The 22,349-nt window shown below is 40.0% G+C and overlaps 1 protein-coding gene across 3 annotated transcripts in view; it reads left to right on the forward strand.

Moving 5' to 3' along the window:
* Positions 1-20,699, forward strand: part of tmem63ba (transmembrane protein 63Ba) — a 23,817-nt gene extending 3,118 nt beyond the window's left edge. The window contains exons 2-24 of one of the 3 annotated variants that reach the window (XM_028603672.1): positions 7,047-7,268; positions 7,434-7,513; positions 9,364-9,405; positions 12,018-12,108; positions 12,225-12,262; positions 12,395-12,537; positions 12,769-12,820; positions 12,973-13,081; positions 13,200-13,270; positions 13,971-14,051; positions 14,203-14,326; positions 14,740-14,873; positions 14,987-15,124; positions 15,460-15,613; positions 15,798-15,904; positions 16,031-16,117; positions 16,231-16,296; positions 16,485-16,647; positions 16,995-17,100; positions 17,297-17,464; positions 17,593-17,708; positions 17,789-17,860; positions 18,607-20,699. In XM_028603672.1, the coding sequence (XP_028459473.1) occupies positions 7,071-7,268; positions 7,434-7,513; positions 9,364-9,405; positions 12,018-12,108; positions 12,225-12,262; positions 12,395-12,537; positions 12,769-12,820; positions 12,973-13,081; positions 13,200-13,270; positions 13,971-14,051; positions 14,203-14,326; positions 14,740-14,873; positions 14,987-15,124; positions 15,460-15,613; positions 15,798-15,904; positions 16,031-16,117; positions 16,231-16,296; positions 16,485-16,647; positions 16,995-17,100; positions 17,297-17,464; positions 17,593-17,708; positions 17,789-17,860; positions 18,607-18,786 (2,520 nt within the window). In that variant the 5' untranslated portion in view covers positions 7,047-7,070 and the 3' untranslated portion in view covers positions 18,787-20,699. The remainder of the gene's footprint in view (positions 1-7,046; positions 7,269-7,433; positions 7,514-9,363; positions 9,406-12,017; positions 12,109-12,224; positions 12,263-12,394; positions 12,538-12,768; positions 12,821-12,972; positions 13,082-13,199; positions 13,271-13,970; positions 14,052-14,202; positions 14,327-14,739; positions 14,874-14,986; positions 15,125-15,459; positions 15,614-15,797; positions 15,905-16,030; positions 16,118-16,230; positions 16,297-16,484; positions 16,648-16,994; positions 17,101-17,296; positions 17,465-17,592; positions 17,709-17,788; positions 17,861-18,606) is intronic. The other 2 variants (XM_028603673.1, XM_028603674.1) reach the window with 2 other exon arrangements.
* The last annotated feature ends 1,650 nt before the right edge of the window (positions 20,700-22,349 follow it).

Consider the following 22,349-nt stretch of genomic DNA (forward strand, 5'->3'; position numbering starts at 1 on the left):
CTGGATTCCCTTTACAATCAGAAGATGGAGTGGAACACACACCTCCAGTCTTTTTAAGGTAGAATTGAATTACAGTAGTAAGATTAGTTTTACAGAGAAAACGTAATTTATTGGATTTACAACAATGGTTAAGAATCCATGTCGTGCTTCTGATTTTTAGATGAGAAGCTAGGTGCACATGTTCTATTTAGCATAATACACTTTTATCATATAGCATCAACTTTAATTTGTCGTCCATCTAATGTTAATGATGGTATTATCTACTCTATTGTTGAATATAAGATTTCAGTGTAAACATGTTTGACCAGCAAATACTGATTATGTATCTCTGTCAGCAGGGGAAGAAATTTAATGTTTTTATACAGTTTGGTCTTTATTTGACATACATGCTGTGACATGATTATGAAACAGTACTGTTATATCGTCATAATCAAAGCTCAGGCATTGCGCAGTTGCCAATGATTTACAGGCTAATACCAACAAGACTAGTATGTGCAAATCTGCATTATCAGCCATCAGCATTGTTGGAGAGTTATGCCAAATATGCCATTGTTGTGAAGCAGGTTTATAAAGCAGATAATAATAAAGCAGGTTTGTGAATTCAAAAGATGAACAGAGCACATAATGGATTAAAAACAGTGTTTACATAACTTATTAATAGTTGGACATGCACATACAGATTGATTACATTTGAACAAATGTATGTGGACATCTCCATAGGCCAGCTGTCATTGGCACCTTCCTTCTAGGGTGTCCACCTATTCTTTGTTTCTTGTTTTCACATTGCTAATAAGTTTATCACCACCAACCCTTTGAAAGGTGATGATAGAAAGACTTGATCAGGACACAAATTAATTGAGGGTGGCGTATTAAGGTTAATGATGTACTTGGGATGTGTGTTGTGAAAGTAAAGTATGCTCTCTCCAGGGTTTCCCCCAGAAAAGTAATTTAGCCCGGTGGGAAGTGTCTTTTATTTGACGAGTCACAGACTGATGGCAGCATTAATGTAGAGTCCAATAGCTTCTGTGATCACAGAATCATGGACGGAATTGCAAAATTTGTAAGAATTCCATACATTATCCTACATTAAGTCAGTGCTAAAAGCTAACTGGAGATTTTAAAAATATGACTACTTAAGTTTTCAACTGATTGGTAAAAAAACGTCTTAAAATACTTAAAATACATACAGTGGCTTAGGCCTGGTGGGGGGCAACTTAGGCCTGGTAGGCCACCAGGCTTGCAGTACACTGGGGGAAATGCTGCTCAACACTGTCAAACGCTTTACGAGGGGATTGTTTTCAACCAACACCTGTATCTGTCACTGAGATGTTTTTGTTTTTGCTGGACAATAAGTGGACATCTCAGTTGTTAGTGGAAGTGGAACTTTCAAAAGGTTGCTTATATCTTTCCTGCAGGGACCACAGGATAGTTTTCTGTTTTAAGGGAGTGGTTGTTCTGCTGTAACCAAGCACATAATCATAAATAACCAGTAAATGTGTTGGCACCTAGTGTGTCCCTCCTTTTTTAATTTTGGTTTTATTTAGTTGGTAATGCAAGGTAGAGGATTTCAAGTTGGTGTTGGACAACTGCTAACGTAATTCAAAACCCACTGTTTTAAAGCATTGAATAAAGGCTGTTCAAATATGTAACCTATGAAGATTAAAGGAATAATGACTCACATACTGTATATTTAAATGCTCAAGGTCATGAATATGTGTGCTGTTGCTAATTGTAGATGGAAAGCATTAGGCTAGTGTTGTGCAGTTTCAGAGGGCAATTTCTCTGTGCTTTGAGGGGGAGGTACACTTAAAAGTGAAAAGGTTTGCATTCATATCATCAGTATATAATATCTGGGTAGACGTTTGGCTCTGATATTGTTTGTCTAACTAGAAAAAAACCCTATCCCAGACAATTAGACAAACCTCATTGTTTTTCCTGCTTAAGCTGTAGAGCAAACAGCAGATTCACTCTAGATTGAGTTTCAAATGGACAAGCATGGGATTTTCTCCCCCTACTGCCTTCATCCCCTTTATGTTTATTTGTATTTTGAGAATGCGTGCCACACTGATGGTACCATAGCAACTAGCCTCAGGTGGAAAGGTGGCACAGTATTTCTGTACTGCTGAGTCATGCACACACAGCTGTTAAAAATAGTTCTAGAGGTATTGAAATTATAATAAAATCTGAATTACTTTTAGTCTGGAACTTTTGTTTGCAATGTTGACTGTTACACTAAAGTCATAGAAAATGAGATTTATTAAGGTATAGAATTAAAATGGATAGCAGATAGGATTTGCAAAATACAGAAAACACACCCCTTGTTTAATCAGTGTAGTGTCGGGCATCGTTTGGCTCTTAACAATTCTGATTCCGATTCTTCCTTTCGATTCCGATTCTTTGAGGGGTGGAGTTGAAACGGGTCACATGCCTATCAGCCATCTGATGCCTGACGCCCATATATAGAGGTTTACTCCTCGACGCAGCGGGCCGGGTTTGACTCCGACCTGTGGCCCTTTGCTGCATGTCATTCCCCCTCTCTCTCCCCTTTCATTTCTTCAGCCGTCCCCAAAAAAAAAAATCTTTTTTTTTCTCAACGTCCCAACGATTCTCCACGTGCGAGAGGTGATGGATAGTTCCAGTCACCTCGTCATGTATTGACTTTGTTGAAAAAAGAGAAGAAAGCCTCACTGATGTGAAGAACAGGACCAAGATACATACTGTATATAAATGCTCTCTGCCTGCCATATGCCAATGCTCCGGTAAGTCCACTCACCCCGTCTCTGCCCGGGCATGCCCCCGCTGCCTGCACATTTGTTGACAAACTCCCACAAACAACAACGAAGCACACAACGGTGAAATGGCGATTTATCCCTTTTTTAAATGTGAATAAACGACAGTTACGCTCACCACCAGCAAATGCTCTTTCCGTTGTGATTGGTGGTATCTTGACAACTCGCCGTCACCTTGTTTCCTACAGACTGTGTTGATGCTAGGGCTGTCCCAAACGATTATTTTTTTAAACTATTAATCTAGCGATTTATTTTTTCGATTAGTCAACTAATTTAATGATTCATTTTTCAATTAATCTAACGATTAATTTTTCTATTAACGATTAATTTTTCTATTAGCGACTATTTTCCCATTGCTCAATTATTAACAATTAACACAAAACAAATTTCAATAAGGTTCAAATCTCTATTTATTAAAAATGTTTAACACTGCACTGTTAAAGTAAAATGAATTTGTAGTGCAACCTGAAGCCAGATGTAGGCTATCAATCCAACCACAAAATAAAGTCACTTTCAGGAGGAATACAAAAATAAAAACTTAAAGTAAACAGAGCAAGTGCAAAAAGAGTAGCCTGTATTTGCTTTTTTTAACAGTAGGTAAAATAATGAATAAGCTCTTGTTTAACATCCAAGCTCTCCTCCCTTTAATTTAACTTTAATTATTTGTATCTAAAGTCTGGTTAAGCACTGTAGGGAGGAGAAGTTGGACAGTTTTTTTTTTTTGTCTCGTTCCAGTGATTGGCACATCTGGTTGATGGCGTTTTTATATGCGTTAGCATGTTAGATGTATTTCCACTCACACACCACATTAATTAATTTGCACGCAAGTTTTATTTATTTTATTTAGTGACGCGTCGACGCAAATTATTTGTGTCGACGCATTTACGTAGTTGATGACGTCGATGAATCGTCCCAGCCCTAGTTGATGCGACTTGTACATTACAGCCACTCAAACAGGACAGAGTAACATGACAGATATTTTGTATTTTTTTTTGAAGACTTCGCTAAGGCGGCAGGCGCGTGTTGTTAAGGCAGCTGCCTAAACTGCAAAGTGCTGCGGGAAACCCTGCCAACTAGAGCGCTGCTCACTGTGCTCCAGGGCTGCAACACAACAAGCGCCTGGCCGCTTCAGAAACCAAAACTTGCGCATTGGGAAGCGATGATCGGATTTGAAACTAAATCCTCTAAATGATTCCAAACGATTCCAATAAAGGAACTATTCTACTGGAATCGTATTTTTTGAAACGATTCCAAGTAGGAATCGTTTCTTGATGCCCAATCCTATTCACATGTATGCATGAACTGTGGTGGTCCGTTAAACTGTAGGCTCAACATTACTGATAATTTGTTGATCACTATAATGTAGAAAACATTACACTTCATAATGTTTTGTATCCATAACATGATTGTGTTATTGTACAAATTAGCAGTAAAAGCAGTAGCCTATGTAAGTCAATCCTACATTTTTCAACGTGGGAGCAAAACATGCTCCTTGGGGAAAAAAGTGACCATAAGCCCTGTTCATAGGCCTACTATCAAACAACTGGACTTTGGAGTCAAGGGTCCCGTGTCCCGGATGTGGAAGCCCCCTTACTGCAATACTGGATATAATTATATTCCATTATTTTTTTTTTGTATTTTGAATTGTTAACTGCCACCAGAATTCTGTGATTTCCTTGCCATAAATATAGCCGTTTTTACAATAAATTGGTGCCTAGAAATGTATTGGAAGGCAGGAATTGAAGTCTTTTGCGCTCAAAATTGGTAGGTGTTGAATGTTAAATGGTCTGAACTGGGGCAATGGGTCTCGGATGTGCAGCAGTGTTGTTGAAGGCACAGGGGGGTATGTTGTGTCCTCTTTGGGTTGAGCCCGGTCCATTTGAACCCTGCGGTCTCTATCGGCTTATTGTTCAGCTCTGGCTGCATCCCTCTTCAGTGATGTCACAGCATTCCAGGGAGCGGATAAATGAGTTAGTGTTAGGGCAGATGAGCAGCGTCGTGAATGCTGCTGGTAATAGTGGGTCGAAGGGCACAAGTATTGCAGTGCAACTGTGCAAACACTTTCCAGCACTCACCAGAACACCTACGCGTTTTTTCCAAGCCCTTTGTTTATTCAGACTGGGTGAAATATTAATCCTTTTAAGTGTGATAAACTGTAGATCAGGATTGAGGTACCATTTTATAAGATGACAAAGGTCCTTCAGTTTTTAGGTTATTTGTCTCAACCTCTCAACACAAAACGTTTTCCTATCAATTCTTGTCAGACTTTCACTGTTCACACAAGTAAGTAGGAACTTTCTTATGTTTTGCAAGTCCAGGGCCACTATATAGGTTGTTTCCAAAGCGTATGTTGTTACAGGTATTGATTGGATTGTTAGTGTTTTATCTAAGCAATACCTTTTGCCCGGCCCCTCATATTGTATATATCATTTAGTCCATTACCTGACAAAGAGCATCCCTTTCTGAGTCAATGAATGTGGACCTTAAGATTTGGAGGACTCACCAAGAAGTCTTTTTAAGCCTTGATATCTAGTGTGACACATTTCATTTGTGCTGTGTGCCAGGGCAGGAGATTTGGATTGGATTTACAGTTATTCTAGGATTATTTTACAACCAGTCTGAATCCTTAAGGTCAGGAGAAAAAACTGCAAGATCATTGGGGCTGGTGCTTTAGCATTGGAATCATGATGTTATTATCAAGATACATTTCTCATCGGACGTATTATGCCTCATGCAGTATTCATGCTTTGTCAATGTTTTCCATCATTATCCTTTAGGTAGCTTGTTGTCTCTTACTGAAATTAATGAGAGACTGGAAGGAAATATGTAAAGTAACAGGCCACATCTCTTGAGCCCGTCTTATTAGGGGTTGGCACCCTGCTCCTAACCTTTTAACAGTTAAATGACCCAATCTAATGTGAAAGTGGGTTTCCAACCCTTTCAGGAACTATCTTCAAATGTTAGCTCATTGTTTGGGTCCTATAACCCAAACAGACTGTATGGCTGAGTCACTGTTCTCATCCAACCCCAATATATGACTGCACTTAGCAGTGTCTATCAAACAAGCTCAGACAAGCTGCCTGCCTAAGGCTGCGTTCACATACAGTCAGGCGGTCATCAGGCGGTCCGCCGAAAACGCAAGTCTTCCCATTGATTTTGAATGGAAGTAGTGCGTTTAGGCTGCGGCGGTGGGGGCCGTAGGGGGGAGGCGGAAAAACCTGCTACAGCCCTTGGGGGAAAGGTTGAGACAGATTTAACTTTTGGAGAAACGCAACCCATTGTCACACTGTGTTGGCCAATCTTGTAACCAACTATCAGACTTGGCAGTCCCGTACAGTAAATAGTGAACATCCCTGTCTCTATCTCTATTCTCGAAAGTTTTAAACCCTATGAGGGTTAAAAAAAACAAGCTCCAGCACAAAGCACAGTCCCTCCTTCCCTTTTCTTTCTCCATGAAATGAAGCTGCCTTCATGTGCGGTCGGAAACCTCGAGATTTATAAACAATCTGAAGGAAAACCATAATTGTGAAATATAAAGTCTATTCGTGACACTCCCACCGCCACACAACCCTGCAGCAACTCGCCGGATCGCTTTCTTTGGTCTGGACGCACCCTAAGACAAAACAAATAGTACACCAGTGACTGCTAAAGTTAAACCTCTTGCAAGCTAAAGACCCAGAGGTGTTTCAGGTGTTGGGGGACAAAATAAGGTAAAAGGCGAGTGAATTATTGGACTTCAATTTCTCCCTCAGCTAGAAACATGTCACCAATGGGATGTCAGCATTGCTTTCTGTCTACTGGATGGAGATAGGAAAATTGGTGGTCAGCACTGAACACCTGTTCTGTACCTAAACACCTAGGTGTTCAGAGCATACATTTTTACTTAATACTACAGTTATTTCCCTTGAATTCAGGTCAAAGTTTACTATGTGTCATTTGCACATAGAGTGGCCACAAATAAGGAACAGTGTATAATGGTTAGAAACCACGTGGTTTTAAGTTGTCATGCATGTGGTCAAAAGCAACTGTGTGACTGACAAGACAACAATTTCAGCCTTGGTAGAAAAGGACATTGTTACAGAGTCTCGCCATGTGATGTGTGCTTTCCAGTTATTTCCTGCTTCACCCCATTTCTGGGGGAAGTTACTCTTCAGAATGTTACGATGATAGACGCATACAGTGCACCAATTATACTAGAATGCAATAGTAATAATCAGAGTACTTAGTTTTGTAACACCTTTGTCTCTTCTTTTACAGGTTGTCAACATGTTGCAGTGATTAATGCACCGAGTGTTGATATTAATAATGGCCACCTTGGGGGCGCAAGGATGCCCCAATTCGGAGAGCTGTACGACGCTGCCGCCCAATTCCACCTTCAAGGCCTACTGCTACGCGGCCCGGATTAGCAGCACAGTGCTCCAGGGCTTGCCTTTCGGCGGGGTGCCTACTGTCCTTGCCCTTGACTTTATGTGCTTCTTGGTGAGTCCTGTTGTCAGTGTTTTCTTCACAACTTTCAGAATTGAAGTAAAATACTTCCAGGAATGTGATTTACACCTCCAAGCAGTTATGTAACTTTTGTATTCTCTGTATTGTAAAAAAAGGGACTAGAGGTGTTGACAGCCACTGTTTATTTTGTATTTCTAGGTGCTGCTGGTTGTGTTCTCTTTCTTGAGAAAAGTAGCATGGGACTATGGGCGCCTCGCTCTGGTGACTGACGCTGACAGGTAATTAGAAAACATTGGTCCAGTAACAAGGCTTTCTATGCCAACATGCACTGATATATCAACTATGGTTGAAATTTGATTTGCTAACATCATAGTTTCTTTACACATCTAACAAGTGCCAAATACACAGGGGTTAATTGTTCATATTTGATATATGCCATTGTCCAAAGTTAACTTTTTGGTAAATGGTGCTTTCCTAAATAACCACAAAAAGCTAAAATAATTAATTGTATGTTTTTCCTCAGTCAAATGTCACTCATTTTTTAGTATTTTTGGTTTCAACTTGAAATGTACATTTTTTTTATTTTTTTATTTTACATAGTAGTTTGCGATCTGTTGTGAAGAAAAGAGAATTCATCTCGCAAGATAATTTTGGCAAATGCACTGTTCCACATCTTGATAATCGATCCTCATGTTCTAGTTACACTCAGTTGCAAGATAAATAAGCATGTAACACTTGCCAGGCATTAGACAGATCTTTCTGTAGAGCCAGTGTACCAAGCAGTCAAAAAAGCCTACTGCTTATTGTCTCTGCTGGATACAAAGCCATTGTTGGGCATTGATATGATTGGCCCGCCTGTAGTCAGAAGGTGTACGGTGGTCAAAAGGGACACACTGACAAAAGCCTTGTCAGCATTTAAATGTTAGCGTCTGAGAAGGAGGGTACTAGCCATTGTGGCTGGTGACCCTTATTGATCATTTGCCAGTATTTGGCACTTGGTGGCTGTTCATTCTGGATGCTAGTTTACGCTGAAGAATGTAGTATTCTTGTTCTGAGGGAGGAGTTAGTTTTCTGACGGAAGCAGGCGTCACAAGGTTAGTACTCCAGACGGAAAGTCAGTGTCAGACGTTTTTCCTTCTAATGGCAGTAATGCACTCTGACATTGTCACGATTTGTCACTTGTTCACTTTGAGATAGGAAGGCCAGACTTCTGTTGGAATAAGCCTGAAATGCAAGGAAAAGAAACAAATGATTAGTAACTATTATCAATTTTAAATTTAAATCTCTTCCAGACCACTTTAAAAGCCACAGTCTGTATCCTCAGCCCTGGACTGGACTGTATTTATAATATGATGATATGCTGCCAGATATATTGGAATAATTTGAGATGTCTGCACACTGATCGAATAATGATAATCAGTGTGGAGGCCGCCAAAGAGGCGCCTGTCAACAAGGACTGATTCCACTGCTCCTTTTTTATCTTTTTAAACCACGAGGTGAAACAAGATGACTGAGCAAGTAGGGAGAGAGGGAGCTTAGACATCTCTACAGCCCTCTTTGACTGTGAACCCTGGAAAGTACACGGCACAGTGCTCCATCACCTACATCCTCATGCTGTTTTTGTGTGATGTTGCAGCTTCACTATTTTTGCAGCTGCATGTGAGCAGAGAATGGGGTTGCAGCATGGTGGGAGGATTGGGAGGGGGGTGGCAGCATGGGACACTTGTAACAGACAGGAAATGTAGTTTGTTGGCTCATGACACTGTGTCGACTTGAGATCAGTGTCTGTCTTTTTAAATTCTTGTAATATCTGAAAGATGAATGTTACTTTTACTAGGAAGCTTGATTAATCATTAAAAGGTATTACATTACTATTAATTTGATGTGCCTGTTGCTCCAGCTACATAAGCCGTGTCTCTCAACTAAAATTAATGATGGGTTAATATACTGTAGGCCATAAATGCATTTATATGGCTGTAAAATGTATACCAGAATGAATAGAAACCTTCATTGGTATGCCTGTATTGTAATATGCTTCCCCAGTTTTCCTCTGAACCAGCACCCTCACTGGCCAACAGGGCCGTTACCTCTTCACCAAGCTAACTGGCTTTGCTTCTTTTTTCACCAGAAGAATGGATCAACGGTACAGTCGCCTGGATGATCGGGAATAGTATGTTATCGCTCCATATCATAGACTCACCGCATTTTCTTCTCTTCTTTCCCTTTATGTAGTTAACCTAACTCATAACTCTTGTCCACTCTGCCCAGGCCGCTGTGGGTTTCAGCCTGTTTTTCACTCTTTATGGTTTAGATGGTTTAGTTTTTTTCCCTCCTCCTCCAGGCGTTTCCTGGTGCCTAATTCTTCTCCCTGTCCTTGTCACTCTTGTATTTCTACTGTTGGTTGTGCCTGTCCTCTCTCACTGTCCTAATCAGATCTGTGTGTGCTAATCTATGAATTGACCTCTTTATGAAGCACGGGCTTCTTCTGTGCGAGTGCGCTACACAGACAGGATGCTTACAGGGAGAGGTAATGCTTCCTTGTTCTGTTGTTGTTGGTAGACAGGCCCTAACATGGTGCAGCTTCAGTGTGTGCTGTCCTATAGAGTGGAGAGGAGCCATTCTGACTTCTCACAGGAATGTGCAGGAGGAGGACTGACTGAGATCTCCTAGAGCAGGGGTCTTCGTCGTTTTTTAAGCCAAGGACCCCTTAACTGAGAGACACGGAGCAGGGACCCCATACTACATATATTGTTTAAAATTAAGTTTCATATTAAACTGGGCCTACAATAATGTGTGGGCAGCCTATAGCCTTTATCCATACCTTTTTTTTGCATAGAATACTACGCTATCAAAATAATAATTGTTGGCATGATTTTTAGAGGTGGTACAGTTCACAAAACCCACGGTTCGGTTCGTATCACGGTTTTAGGGTCACCGTTTTCGGTTCTGTACAGTTCTTGTTATTTTTTTCTTTTAATCTTTAACACTCCAGAAATATACTTCAGCATATTATATATAGCTTCATTATCCACAATGTAGGATACAGTATTAAATAATTATATAGTTATATCATGTGATCATGCACAAACTGAATTTGACTTCACTTTAAGCACATTATTGGGACCATCTCTGACGAAAGCTAGGTGAGATTTTCATACAGCAATAGGGAAGACATTGATGATACAGGAACTTATGTGCCTTTTTAGCACATGAAGATTGAAATATTACAGAATATCAATTGAAATAACTTGCATTTATCAAACTGCCAACTTCAGTGTAGCTCTTACAAAAATGTATCCTTTAAAAGAAAAAGAGAGGAACTCTTAAAGCTCCGTCTTTTGAATAAGTCAGAATACATTAAACATAAAAACAATTTACATTGTTAGTTAATTTCCTATCCTGGCCTGGGCTGGGACACACAGTCATACGGTTTGATAAAGTACTTATTGGACTTATCATTGCACTTACAATAACAAACGTAGCTGTCAGGTCCTCCTGTATACGTCTCATCTCTGTTTTTTTCCTGCATCCACTGTGTGTATTTGTGTGCGCGCGCGCGTCAGTCGCGGGGAGAACTGCGCAGCCCCGCCCGCTGCAGAGAACCGACAGGATCTAAACTGCAGCCTCTTCAGCGACTCAGTACATTGATGTTAAAATGTATACAGGTTGGCAGGACAGCCTAAAATATTTTGCACGGTCTTTCGCTGTACGTTTTGTTGGTAACTTGTCCACACTTCTTCTTTCGCGCGAAAGGTAAACCCACTGTCTGAGGTCACATGCGGGCACCTGATGGGCACGAGGCTACATTGCAACCGAGACAAGTGGCCCGAGCGGTACGGATGTTTTTTCATGAACCGTACCACCCCTAATGATTTTATAAATCATGTTTTAACGTAAAAACACATGTGGCCCAGTGAATCCTTAGGATGAACTGTATCTGTAGATGGCCTTAGTGCCTACCTTACCTATAGGCCAGTAAGCCTATCATTGATGTTTTTTCACCAATAGGCTGATTTTATATTTGCTAAAAATATGTTGGAATTATGTTAAGATATATTAGTTTTTGAAAAGAACTTTCAAAAAGTTAACAATAATTTGGAGGCCCCCCTGCACTAACTCTGAGGACCCCCCTAGGGGCCCCGGACCCCCTGTTGAAGATCTCTGTCCTAGAGCCCTGGGTGACGTCATCCTTTCATGTAGTAATGACCACTGAACCAATGTAGGAATTCCAGCAGAGCCTGGGTCCTCTTGATATTTCCCAGTCCTGTATAAATTGACATGACCTCCCAGGGGAGTGCAATCAAATGTGTAATAAATAAATAAATAAATAAAAATCTTGATGCTGTGTTATGTCCAGCGGAACCTGTGGCTCTGTTGGACAAATTCCATAAATCTGCCTCTTTATGATCACTGGGTTTCTATTGTTTCCTCTGTGAATGTTCTTCTCTGTAGAACTTTGCCTTCTAACTTTTTATCGCCACCTTTCCTCTGACAGTGATGGTGTACCCAACCTGTGTAAAGTAGTGACTCCTAATCCTGCATGAAATGTGGCTGCAGAGATTGTACCTGTGGTTGACTGGTTAACCAACCCAAATCCTGTGACCAGCCCACACAGGATAAAAGGGTGAATCTCTACAGTCCATTTCAGGGCTTGTGTTTTGTGTTGTCAACTTTTCCATACTGATGATAATCCCACTGTCCTGAGACACAAAGAACTAACATCCCTATAAGGTAGTTCTGTAACATCATGCCAATGCTATGTGATGTGTTTTCTGCATACAGTGTGGCCTCTGCCTTGACATCAGATACACCAGAACGCTATGAGCGTCTCACTTCAGTTTCCAGCTCTGTGGACTTTGAGCAGAGAGACACCGTAAGTATACCATTGTTCTTACAGGAAAAAATTGAGTGTCCTTTCAGCTAGGATATATTGTGTGTTGCATGCGATAACTGGTACACCTTCAGTTCTCTGCTCTCTTCTTTTTTTAGGGCTTTTGCTCCTGGCTAACTGCCATCTTTCGCATCAAGTGAGTCAACCTACTCGCAGCATATTGGAAATAAGAACAATTGGTGAAACGCTGAATAAACCGGATATGAAAATGTTCTCTGTTTTGAATTGCTCTTAAGCAGTTGACTTTGTTGGTCTGTTCTCTGTGTAGGGATGAAGAGATAAGGGAGAAGTGTGGTGAGGATGCAGTATATTACTTGTCCTTTCAGCGCCACATCATTGGCCTGCTGGTAGTGGTGGGCGTGCTGTCTGTGGGCATCATCTTGCCTGTTAACTTCTCGGGAAACCTACTTGGTGAGTTAATTGGAATTTACTACCAGGGAATCTGAGGAAATTTTGAAAAAAAGCGTATTTCTTTACATTTTTGTTTGACTAGGTGAGTCTCCCCTGTCACCATTACATTTGTCTTTGCTGGTTTGTTTATTTTTTTTATTTTTATTTTTTTGTTCTGCCAGTGATTTTTCTTCTTAACATTTAAACCACCTTCAAACTTTGCAACCTTGTCTTTTTTTCTTTTCCCTACAGAAAACAATGCCTATAGTTTTGGGCGAACCACTATAGCAAATTTGGATGCAGAGTGAGTAATTCTTATACCGTAACGATAGATAGATAGATAGATAGATAGATAGATAGATAGATAGATAGATAGACTCTGTACTTATGAAGGCTTATTTTGAGGCTTTACATTCTAATGATTTCACTTAACCTTTTTGCCCTTTATTTCCTCAGTAATGCACTACTGTGGCTGCACACCACCTTTGCATTTCTCTACCTGTTACTGACTGTGTACAGCATGCGACGGCACACCTCCAAGATGCACTACAAGGAAGATGACCTGGTGGGTGGCGTGGTTTACATACACTCCTTGTGTACACACACACACACACACACACACACACACACACACAGGTCTGAATTTTGTTGGTAATTACTTCCCTGTCTTCATTTCCCTGCAGGTGAAACGCACTTTATTTGTCAATGGAATCTCCAAATATGCAGAGGAGACTGAGATAAAGCAACACTTTGAGTAAGCACTCTTCAGGATCACTGATATCCGGGCTCCACAGTTAATGTCTCACAATTCTTAAAATCTGTCTGCTTTTAAAAATGGTACGCTGGCAGTGAGCTGTGGAGTAACTGTATTAAGGTGTATGAGAGCCATGCCTTTTCCTGTTAAAAGCACGTCTTGTGCTGGCCCATAAGGCGGGGATCACACAATGACAGGCCTATAAGTGTAATGGTCCATAATAGAAGCCAGATGAGCAGGATCATGCAAGTCATGTGTCAATATGGTCAAAGACTGAGGAGGGGGTGGGGGCTCAACTCCTACTCAGCCAAATGGTATTAATCAAAAATGTTATCTTTGCTCCTGCATTGCAAAAAGACCTTCATGCTTGAGAAAAAAGAAACTTAGTGAAACGGAAAAATGACAAAATCCTTTTACTGATTGTGGCTGTTGCGTTCATGCCCTTTTTTGTGACTTGCCTTTGTTATTGCAATGTGGTAGAGTTATGTCATCTACTGTAAATACACGTTGCTGTTGTCGAGAATGTGTATGATTGTGGGCTCCTGGGTAGCTCACCTGGTAGAGAGTGCGCCCATATACAGAGGCTCAGTCCTCGCCACAGCAACCGTGGGTTCGGTTCCGATCCGCGATGCTTTGCTGCATGTCTGCATGTCTGCATGTTTAAACTTATCCCGTTTTTGACTTTCTCCCTCCCTGAAAGGCAGGCGTATGAAACCTGCGTTGTACTGGAAGCTCGTATCTGTTACAATGTGGCCAGGCTGATGTATCTCAACTCTGAAAGGTAATGTTAACTTAATGTTTTAACCATAAGTGAGCGAGTGTGTGTATTTGCCCTTTCACAGCATGTTGGTATGAACTTGGCTCCAGGACCTGAGCTTGTTTTAGTGAAGTAGTCCTTCTTCAGTCTGACATAGCTGACGTTTTGCATGCAGAAAGAAGACCGAGCGCAGCAAGAAATTCTTCCTTGACCTGCAGGCCAAGGAGCATATTACCACCATGATCAATCCAAAGCCCTGCGGACACCTTTGCTGTTGCATCATCAAAGGCTGTGAGCAGGTCAGACTGATGTATTGTAGCTATATCTCAATACAACACACTCCTGAAATGTGTTTGCAAGCTGATACCAAGAGCATTATTGAGGGGAAGATAATCTGATCTGATTTTAAAGTCCATTTATAGATTCATGTAGAGAATCGGGGCTAAGCTGGAGAAATGTAGTATAAGCAATGTAACCCCCATGTACCTGCTCCGAGAAAATCCACCAAACCATATATTTTTACATCATTCGTAAACCATGTTTAAGTCACACTCCTTGTGCAAACTGTTCTGTACTTCAAAGTTGCAGTCATAACTGACATATTGATTTGATGATATTTATATTACACTATTACTGCAGTATCTATTGGGATTAAACTTAAACTTAAAACAAAACTCACTGACTCTGACTTGGATTTCCTTGTCCTTCACAGGAAGAGGCAGTAAGCTACTATACCAAGCTGGAGGCACAACTGAAAGATGACTACAGGAAGGAGAGAGAAAAGGTGAACGGGAAGCCCTTAGGAATGGCCTTTGTCACCTTCCAGAACGAGTCCATAACTGCCATGTAAGTACATTTACATGTGGTGAAATTTGTAAATGGGACATTGGTTTTACAAATGATTTAGCTCTTGACCCACTGTAATGTCTGTACTTTGTTTGGATTGCTGTCTCTTTTAGAATCTTGAAAGACTTTAACGCTTGCAAGTGTCAGGGCTGTCAGTGTCGTCAGGAGCCCAAGAGCTCTCAATTCAGCGGCAAACTCCACACACAGAACTGGAGTGTCAGCTACGCCCCAGATCCCCAAAATGTCTACTGGTAAGAGCACATTCAGGTCACACATTCTGTCCACAAACTGGGCTGAATAAACATATTTCTTTTCCATTATTCAATTCATAACTGCATCAATTCTAAAGGGTTGTTACATTTTTGGCAAAATAGAAGTACTCAATGCAAATACTGCAAATAAATTCTACAAACACAGACTTGTGGATTTGTATTACTAATAATATTACGCTGAGGAATAATTAGACTTTAGTCCATTTTGAAGAGACTTTCTCACTCTGCAGTATCAGTTTACTGGCCAGCTGTGTCCATAACCGCGGGTCATCGCCCAGAGTCAATCTAACCGCTACATAACCTTCATCCCACAGGGAGCATCTGTCAGTGGGAGGATTCGTTTGGTGGTTCCGCTGCTTGATCATCAACCTTGTCCTCTTCCTCCTCCTCTTCTTCCTCACTACCCCGGCCATCATCATCTCCACAATGGACAAGTTCAATGTTACCAAACCAGTGGAGTACCTAAATGTGAGGGTTTCATTTATGACTTTCTTTGTATAAAGGAAGGCAGTCAGTTCAGAAATCCTCATAATTGCCGTACTGAGCGTTTAAGTCCATGCCATCACAACTCTGCATGTTGTTGCAGAGGCACAGGAATTCATTTCTCAATCCTTGACACAACATGTCCATGTCTCTCTGATCTGTCCTCCAGAATCCAATCATCACCCAGTTCTTCCCCACCCTCCTACTGTGGTCCTTCTCCGCCTTACTTCCTACTATAGTCTACTACTCTGCCTTCTTCGAAGCCCACTGGACCCGGTATGGTTTACACTTTCTGCAGTCAATAATTCAGCATATTCAGAGTCATATTTTTTCCCATTTGAGGTTTAGTTTGAGTGTGCTCATTGTTTTATCTTTTTTTTTTCTTTTCTTTTGGCCTTACAGGTCAGGAGAGAACAGGACCACAATGCATAAATGCTACACTTTCTTGATCTTCATGGTCCTGTTGCTGCCCTCCCTAGGACTCAGCAGGTATAAGATACTTTTTTTTATACGCAATGAAATGTAGAGCTGCACATGTACATTCATTTTTGTCAGCCTAAAGATTTGATCGGATTCCTTCTCTTCCTTGTATCTTTTTGCAGTTTGGATGTTTTCTTCCGCTGGCTTTTTGACAAAAGATTTTTGGCAGATGCTAAAGTGAGATTTGAGTAAGTAGCATCATTTTATGGATTCAATTATTATTATTTTATGAATAATAATAATAATAATAAGAAGAAGAATTATTATTATTATTATTATTATTATTATTATTATTATTATTGAATAATGCATTTTTCAAACTTCAATATGAGACTCCAGTCTTTGAGTGATGGTGACTTTTTTCTTTGCTCTTTAGGTGTGTGTTCCTTCCTGACAATGGAGCCTTCTTTGTGAACTATGTCATTGCGTCAGCATTCATTGGTAATGCCATGGACTTGCTGAGGATTCCCGGTCTACTTATGTACATGATCCGCCTCTGCCTGGCTCGCTCTGTAGCAGAGAGGAGGAATGTCAAGAAGGTTAGTGTGTCCCCTGCTTACCAAGTTGACATAATGTATGGGTCCATGAATGTCAAGAAGGTTAGCATGTCCCCTGCTTACCAAGTTGACATAATGTATGGGTCCATGACCCATGAAGTAGTTTAGTTTAATAATTAATAGCTGGATATAATTAACTCTATCCCAACCTTCACAAAGCCGAAGCATTCATTTAATAAAATTCATAATACATGTGAATCTCTGCTATGAATTTAGGTTGTAAATATAATTTTTTTTGTCTTGATCGGCTTCAAGTGATGTAGATATCGAAATTAGGATGTTAAGATTTTGGATTTTGATTTTAATATCCTGTAATTGTGTCTTCATAGCACCAAGCCTATGAGTTCCAGTTTGGTGCAGCTTATGCCTGGATAATGTGTGTCTTCACTGTGGTAATGACCTACAGCATCACCTGCCCAATCATTGTTCCCTTTGGTGAGTTCTGTCATTTATTACCCTTGCTGGGGTTAGTGCTGTTTCACATCTCAAGATAGTGTGCTTATTACATTACTGCAGGAGAAACATACAGATGGCAGGGAGCATTCAGTGGCTCTGTTCTTTATACAGAAGCTTATCAGCAGGCCTAATTGGATTAGTTCCACTAAGTGTTTTGTCTCCTTTCTCTGTGCAGGGCTGATGTACATGCTGCTGAAGCACCTAGCAGACCGGTACAACATGTACTACGCCTATCTGCCCTCCAAACTGGACAAGAAGATCCATTCTGGAGCGGTCAACCAAGTGGTGGCTGCTCCTATTCTCTGTCTCTTTTGGCTTTTGTTCTTCTCCACTGTTCGCTCTGGTAAGATGAGGACTCCATCTACAGGCCACTCATCTCCTAACAAATGCCCAAATGTATTTAAAGTCTCTGAAGCATTGTAAAGTACAAGATCCTGGTAAACAAGTGTCCCTAAATTTTCTCTCCCCCAGGGTTTTCAGCTGCTACATCCATGTTCACGTTCATAGTTTTGGTCATCACAATCATTATCTGCCTCTCTCACGTCTGCTTTGGACACTTTAAATATCTCAGTGCTCACAACTACAAGGTACGTTTTCTAAATTCACCAGTATTTGAGACCAGTATTATATGCAGCTGCTTATGTTAAATTCATGTGTTCTGTCCTAGATTGACACCCAAGATGTGGACGGGTCGGAGAATGGGCCTCCAGTGTGCACTTCTTCCGCCAACAAGGCAGCAGTATGTATTCAGTCATGTTTGTTTTATAACCGTATGAGCCTCAAGATCAAACTGGGGAAAGACATAAGACAGAATGTCAAAGTTTGTAGGTGCTGAACATGAGGCAAAGGTCCACAACAAAGGAAAGAAATGTGTTGCACACTTGTAGCACTGATTCAAAGTTTTGACCACAAGGTCTTTGTCAAGGCTTTCTCAAGGCATGATGATAAAGTCCAACAGTTGTACCAGATTGTATATGATTGGGAGGAAAAATAGATACCACTACCTCTGGACAAAGTCACTTCCATATAGACATGCAAAAACACATTAAAACTAAAAACAAATCTGCTGCCTTTTATGGATCCATCCAATACAAATGGATGAAATGAATTTAATGACATACAACCCAGGAACCAAATACAACAGTTATCCTGCTTTTATAACCAAAACCAAATGGGTCCAATGTTTTTTGTTTTTTCCAACTTCAGCTATATTTTGTAATATTTATTTATTTGAAATGGCATTTAATGTATGCTTTTGGTTTGTTGTTGATTTCATCAATAGCAAAGGGCATCTGTTGCTCAACCGTAGCCTTGGACTTGGAACTTTGAGTAAAAAGAAAAAAAAAAAATCCTTATTACAACATATGTTTTTCAGTGTGCATATGTCCATAGAATCAACCTTTTGTCAGAAGGAGAACTTCTCCTGAAACCTGTAATATTTATCAGACTTTAACATTCTATTTCATTTCATCTTCTCCCCTACAGCAAATGTACATTGCTCAAGTACTTCAAGACCCAAACTCAGAGGAGGCAGGTTCAGGCAGTGGCGAGGACGACGGCCAGGGGTCCTCGCAGGACGAGGAAATAATTAATGTTGAAAACGGCCTGAATGAAGACTTCCAGTCTGGTGAGGATAGCCTCATTGATAATGAAGTGCGGCACTGATACTGCCTGGAACAGAAAAAGATCCCCTAAGTTTAACTTGAGGAGTGCACTGAATATGTGAATTAAACTAGGAACTGAACCAGCAGTTCTCCAAAGCATCTCAACCTCCATCGAGGGACTTTACACTAACCTAAGCACAGTCTACTAAGGATCGAACGGATTGTTGCTCAAGGACTCCTACATTACTTTCACTGGATCTCACCAAACCACATCTTCTGTCTGTGTTCCTGCGAAGGGGAATTGACTCCTGACAATGCAAGGGCAGCGACATCCTAATGCCCCGATATAGCTGAGGCACGCCCCAAAACACTGAATGAAAGAGACATTAATGCGCAAAATTAAGAGTTTTCTTGTTTTGTAAGGGAGTGATATTCTGTCTGTATTTCCTTAACATTATTGCACTTGAAAGAGAGAACCTGTCCTATAAGCTCGAGTTTCAATAAGGTACTGTAGTACAGCATGTCTTCAAGTTGGAGGGATTTCCCTATAATCCTTTGCCAGCATCTCTAATTGTCTGCACTAAATGCTTCCCCTGAATAAGCAGCTGGTGTGACTTTGCCACACCACCAGACGGCTCGGTCCGTGCAGATGTGATGGCCTCAAAATGGTTCTTCCAATGTCATGAAAGCCTTAAACAAAACAAAAAAAACACATAGAAGGAAAAAAAAAAAGAATTGCTACTAACACTCCTGGATGCTTCAACACTGTACAGCTACAAAACTCTGGATTTGTAAAATAGCCTTTTTGACATGGTATTTATTTGTAGGCATTGACTTTTAAATGCTATCGAGCTTGATACATCCCTAAACTGGAAGAAGAGAATTCCTATCTTGGCACACTACATTGATGAAGATCTTTTTGTTGTTTGGTCTCTGAGCCTTTGTTGGGACCACTGTTGGACTGCTGCTACTGATGCTGCCCCCACTAGGGGGAAGTCCTTGCACAGCTGCTGCAGGAGGACTGGAGGACAGGAGCCTGCTGATCCTTTTTGTGTCGCTCAGAGGATGAAGAGAAAGGCCTTTGGGGTTTTTTTCTGGCTCAGCTCCATATGATACTCATTGTGACTGGTTATCTCTATCTGTTTTAATTTGTATCTTTTTGTCCATATGTTTATGTCTTTATGTAGAGATTTTGAAATTAGCATTCAATGTAGGTGGCTACTGATTTTTTTTTTTTGTTGAGCTAATCTACATCTAATCACTCAGTCCTCTTCCATGTTCTCTTCATTTTCATCATGCAGTTGGCACTGATTAAGTGTTTATGATTCCATATCAGCCATATGAAGCGGCTTCTTTTCAGGTATCAGGAAGACTAAAAACACATAAGTAACAAATCATGATGTGAAACAAAGTGCCCACACAGTTATGACATTACTTAGGATTGATCAAAGCCTCTTATTTCTGTCATTTCATTTCTTCCTTTAGTCAAGACAACACTATGAGCTGCCCCATTAAACCTAGAGAAGAATGTTGGTAAAGCAAGGCAAAAAGTACCACTACAGTCTTAACACTGTGGACCAATTATTTTTATTGGGCCATAATATGAAAAGAAAATGTATTATCCAGCTGCTCAGAGAACCATTGTGGGAATTGTGCACTAATCTTACTTTCACTTATATGATTGGCTGAGAAGGGCACACCCCCTGTGGGTGTAATGACAATGGTGAACCTAAACTTTTTCCATAATTTGTCCATGGATATATTATTATGGTACTAACAAGAGAATTGTTTGACACCATTGAGTCTGGTGCTCTTCTAGTCATGATAAGGTGATTTGATTTTAGTTTTTTATACCTCTTCATTTTTATACCTATGAGATGTCTCTGAATGTGTCCTGTCAAAATAACATCTACTGTCAAGCCCTAAGAAAGATACTTAAAAATCTCATCTTGTCTAACAACTCCAGTGTATAAACACTGAATGTAGGTTCATTCCACAACTTTTTTTCAGTTGAAAGTGGCTACAGTAATAGTATAATTGCTGTATTTACATAGCTTCAAAAGTATGGTTCACTCGCTAACCAGAAATTATAAGTTTTATACTATAACAAAACTTCCAGTCCCATGTCATGGCATTACATTTGATCTACGTTTGTCAGTCTGATGGTTGCAATGATTTCTGGCAGCCTTTTCCAATTCCAAGTCTAGGATCCTCATGATGAATCTCTTTTTATTTTAGATTATCTTCGTAAGGTCTGTAGAGACAGTGGGACTCGTTGAAAATAAATGGATTGTTTTTCTAAACAGCCAAGCACTTTCTAAAATAAGTTCTTGTTTTTGCAATGTACTCAGAATGGGGTAGTAAAATGCCTCTGCGTCTCAGAACTGTGCACAATTAGAATGTGTTTTGTGTGCTTTGTCTTTTATAGTTTTACAATTTTCTAGCTAGGAAATGTAACAATAGCAGATCTCAGCATTTGACCGTCTCATGTTATTATTCTTTCCAAAGGGCCGTCTGTACAAACAGATGTATACTGTGTATATCTGTGCTACCCCCCCCCCTTACCCAGCTCTTTGAACAATAAATCTGTATTTAATCAAGTTTGTTGACAATAAGGGTTTCTTTTTAACTACCCCATGGTATAGTCACTTAAAGCAAAGAAATGCTGTCACAAAGAATTACACACACTACTGTTCAATTCACTCCACTCAGGGATTTTGTAGCTACAGCCTTACTTGGTCTAGTATGGCCAGTAGCTTATGGTGGATAATGTTTGCAATTTTTGATAGATGTTGCTGTATAATCGACATTACTCAGTTTGCTTTATAACTCAATGTTTAGCATTTACCATTCTACTGTAACAGACGTTATAATTACTAATGTGGCCACATGACTGCTGTTCAGCAAAAGTTAAAAAGACTCACTTTTTGGCTTGTGACTTAAAGCAATTTCATACTGACAACAGCAGAAAGAAACCTCAACATTTGATTGTTATCAAACTGCGACTGCCAATCAAACCTCACAAAGAAAAGTGTGATATATATATATATCTATGTATATATATGTGTATGTATATATATGTGTATGTATATATATATGTGTATATACAGTATATACATACATATATACATACATACATATATATATGTATATATATATATATATATATATATATATATATATATATATATATATATATATATATATATATATATATATATATATATATATATATATATATATACATATACATGCTGTCTATCGGTCTATTTGGTCACTTTTCCAGTGTGAACACATGAATTGTATGAATAGGTATAAATAGTTTTCAGGTTGATATTTCTACTGGTTGTGAACACTTTAACCATAGATTGTTTTCTGTATTGTATTTTTTAGAGGCCTAAAGAGGTAAAACTATCTAATAATTAACTATAAAAGGTTAACAAAATTAAATAATGTAATGTTAAAAATCTTTGGACCCCTCGGATTTATCTAGCTACTCCTGGGGATGTCGACCCCGAAGTTGGGAACCACTGACAACTAAAATGTAGTTTGGATGCCTGATGGCCATATTTTGAAGAATCGAGGTAGATGACTGGAGGACAGGTGTTGTTGACGGGGACGGGG

Source organism: Perca flavescens, chromosome 17 (assembly GCF_004354835.1).
Source record: "Perca flavescens isolate YP-PL-M2 chromosome 17, PFLA_1.0, whole genome shotgun sequence".
Classification (NCBI taxonomy): domain Eukaryota; kingdom Metazoa; phylum Chordata; class Actinopteri; order Perciformes; family Percidae; genus Perca; species Perca flavescens.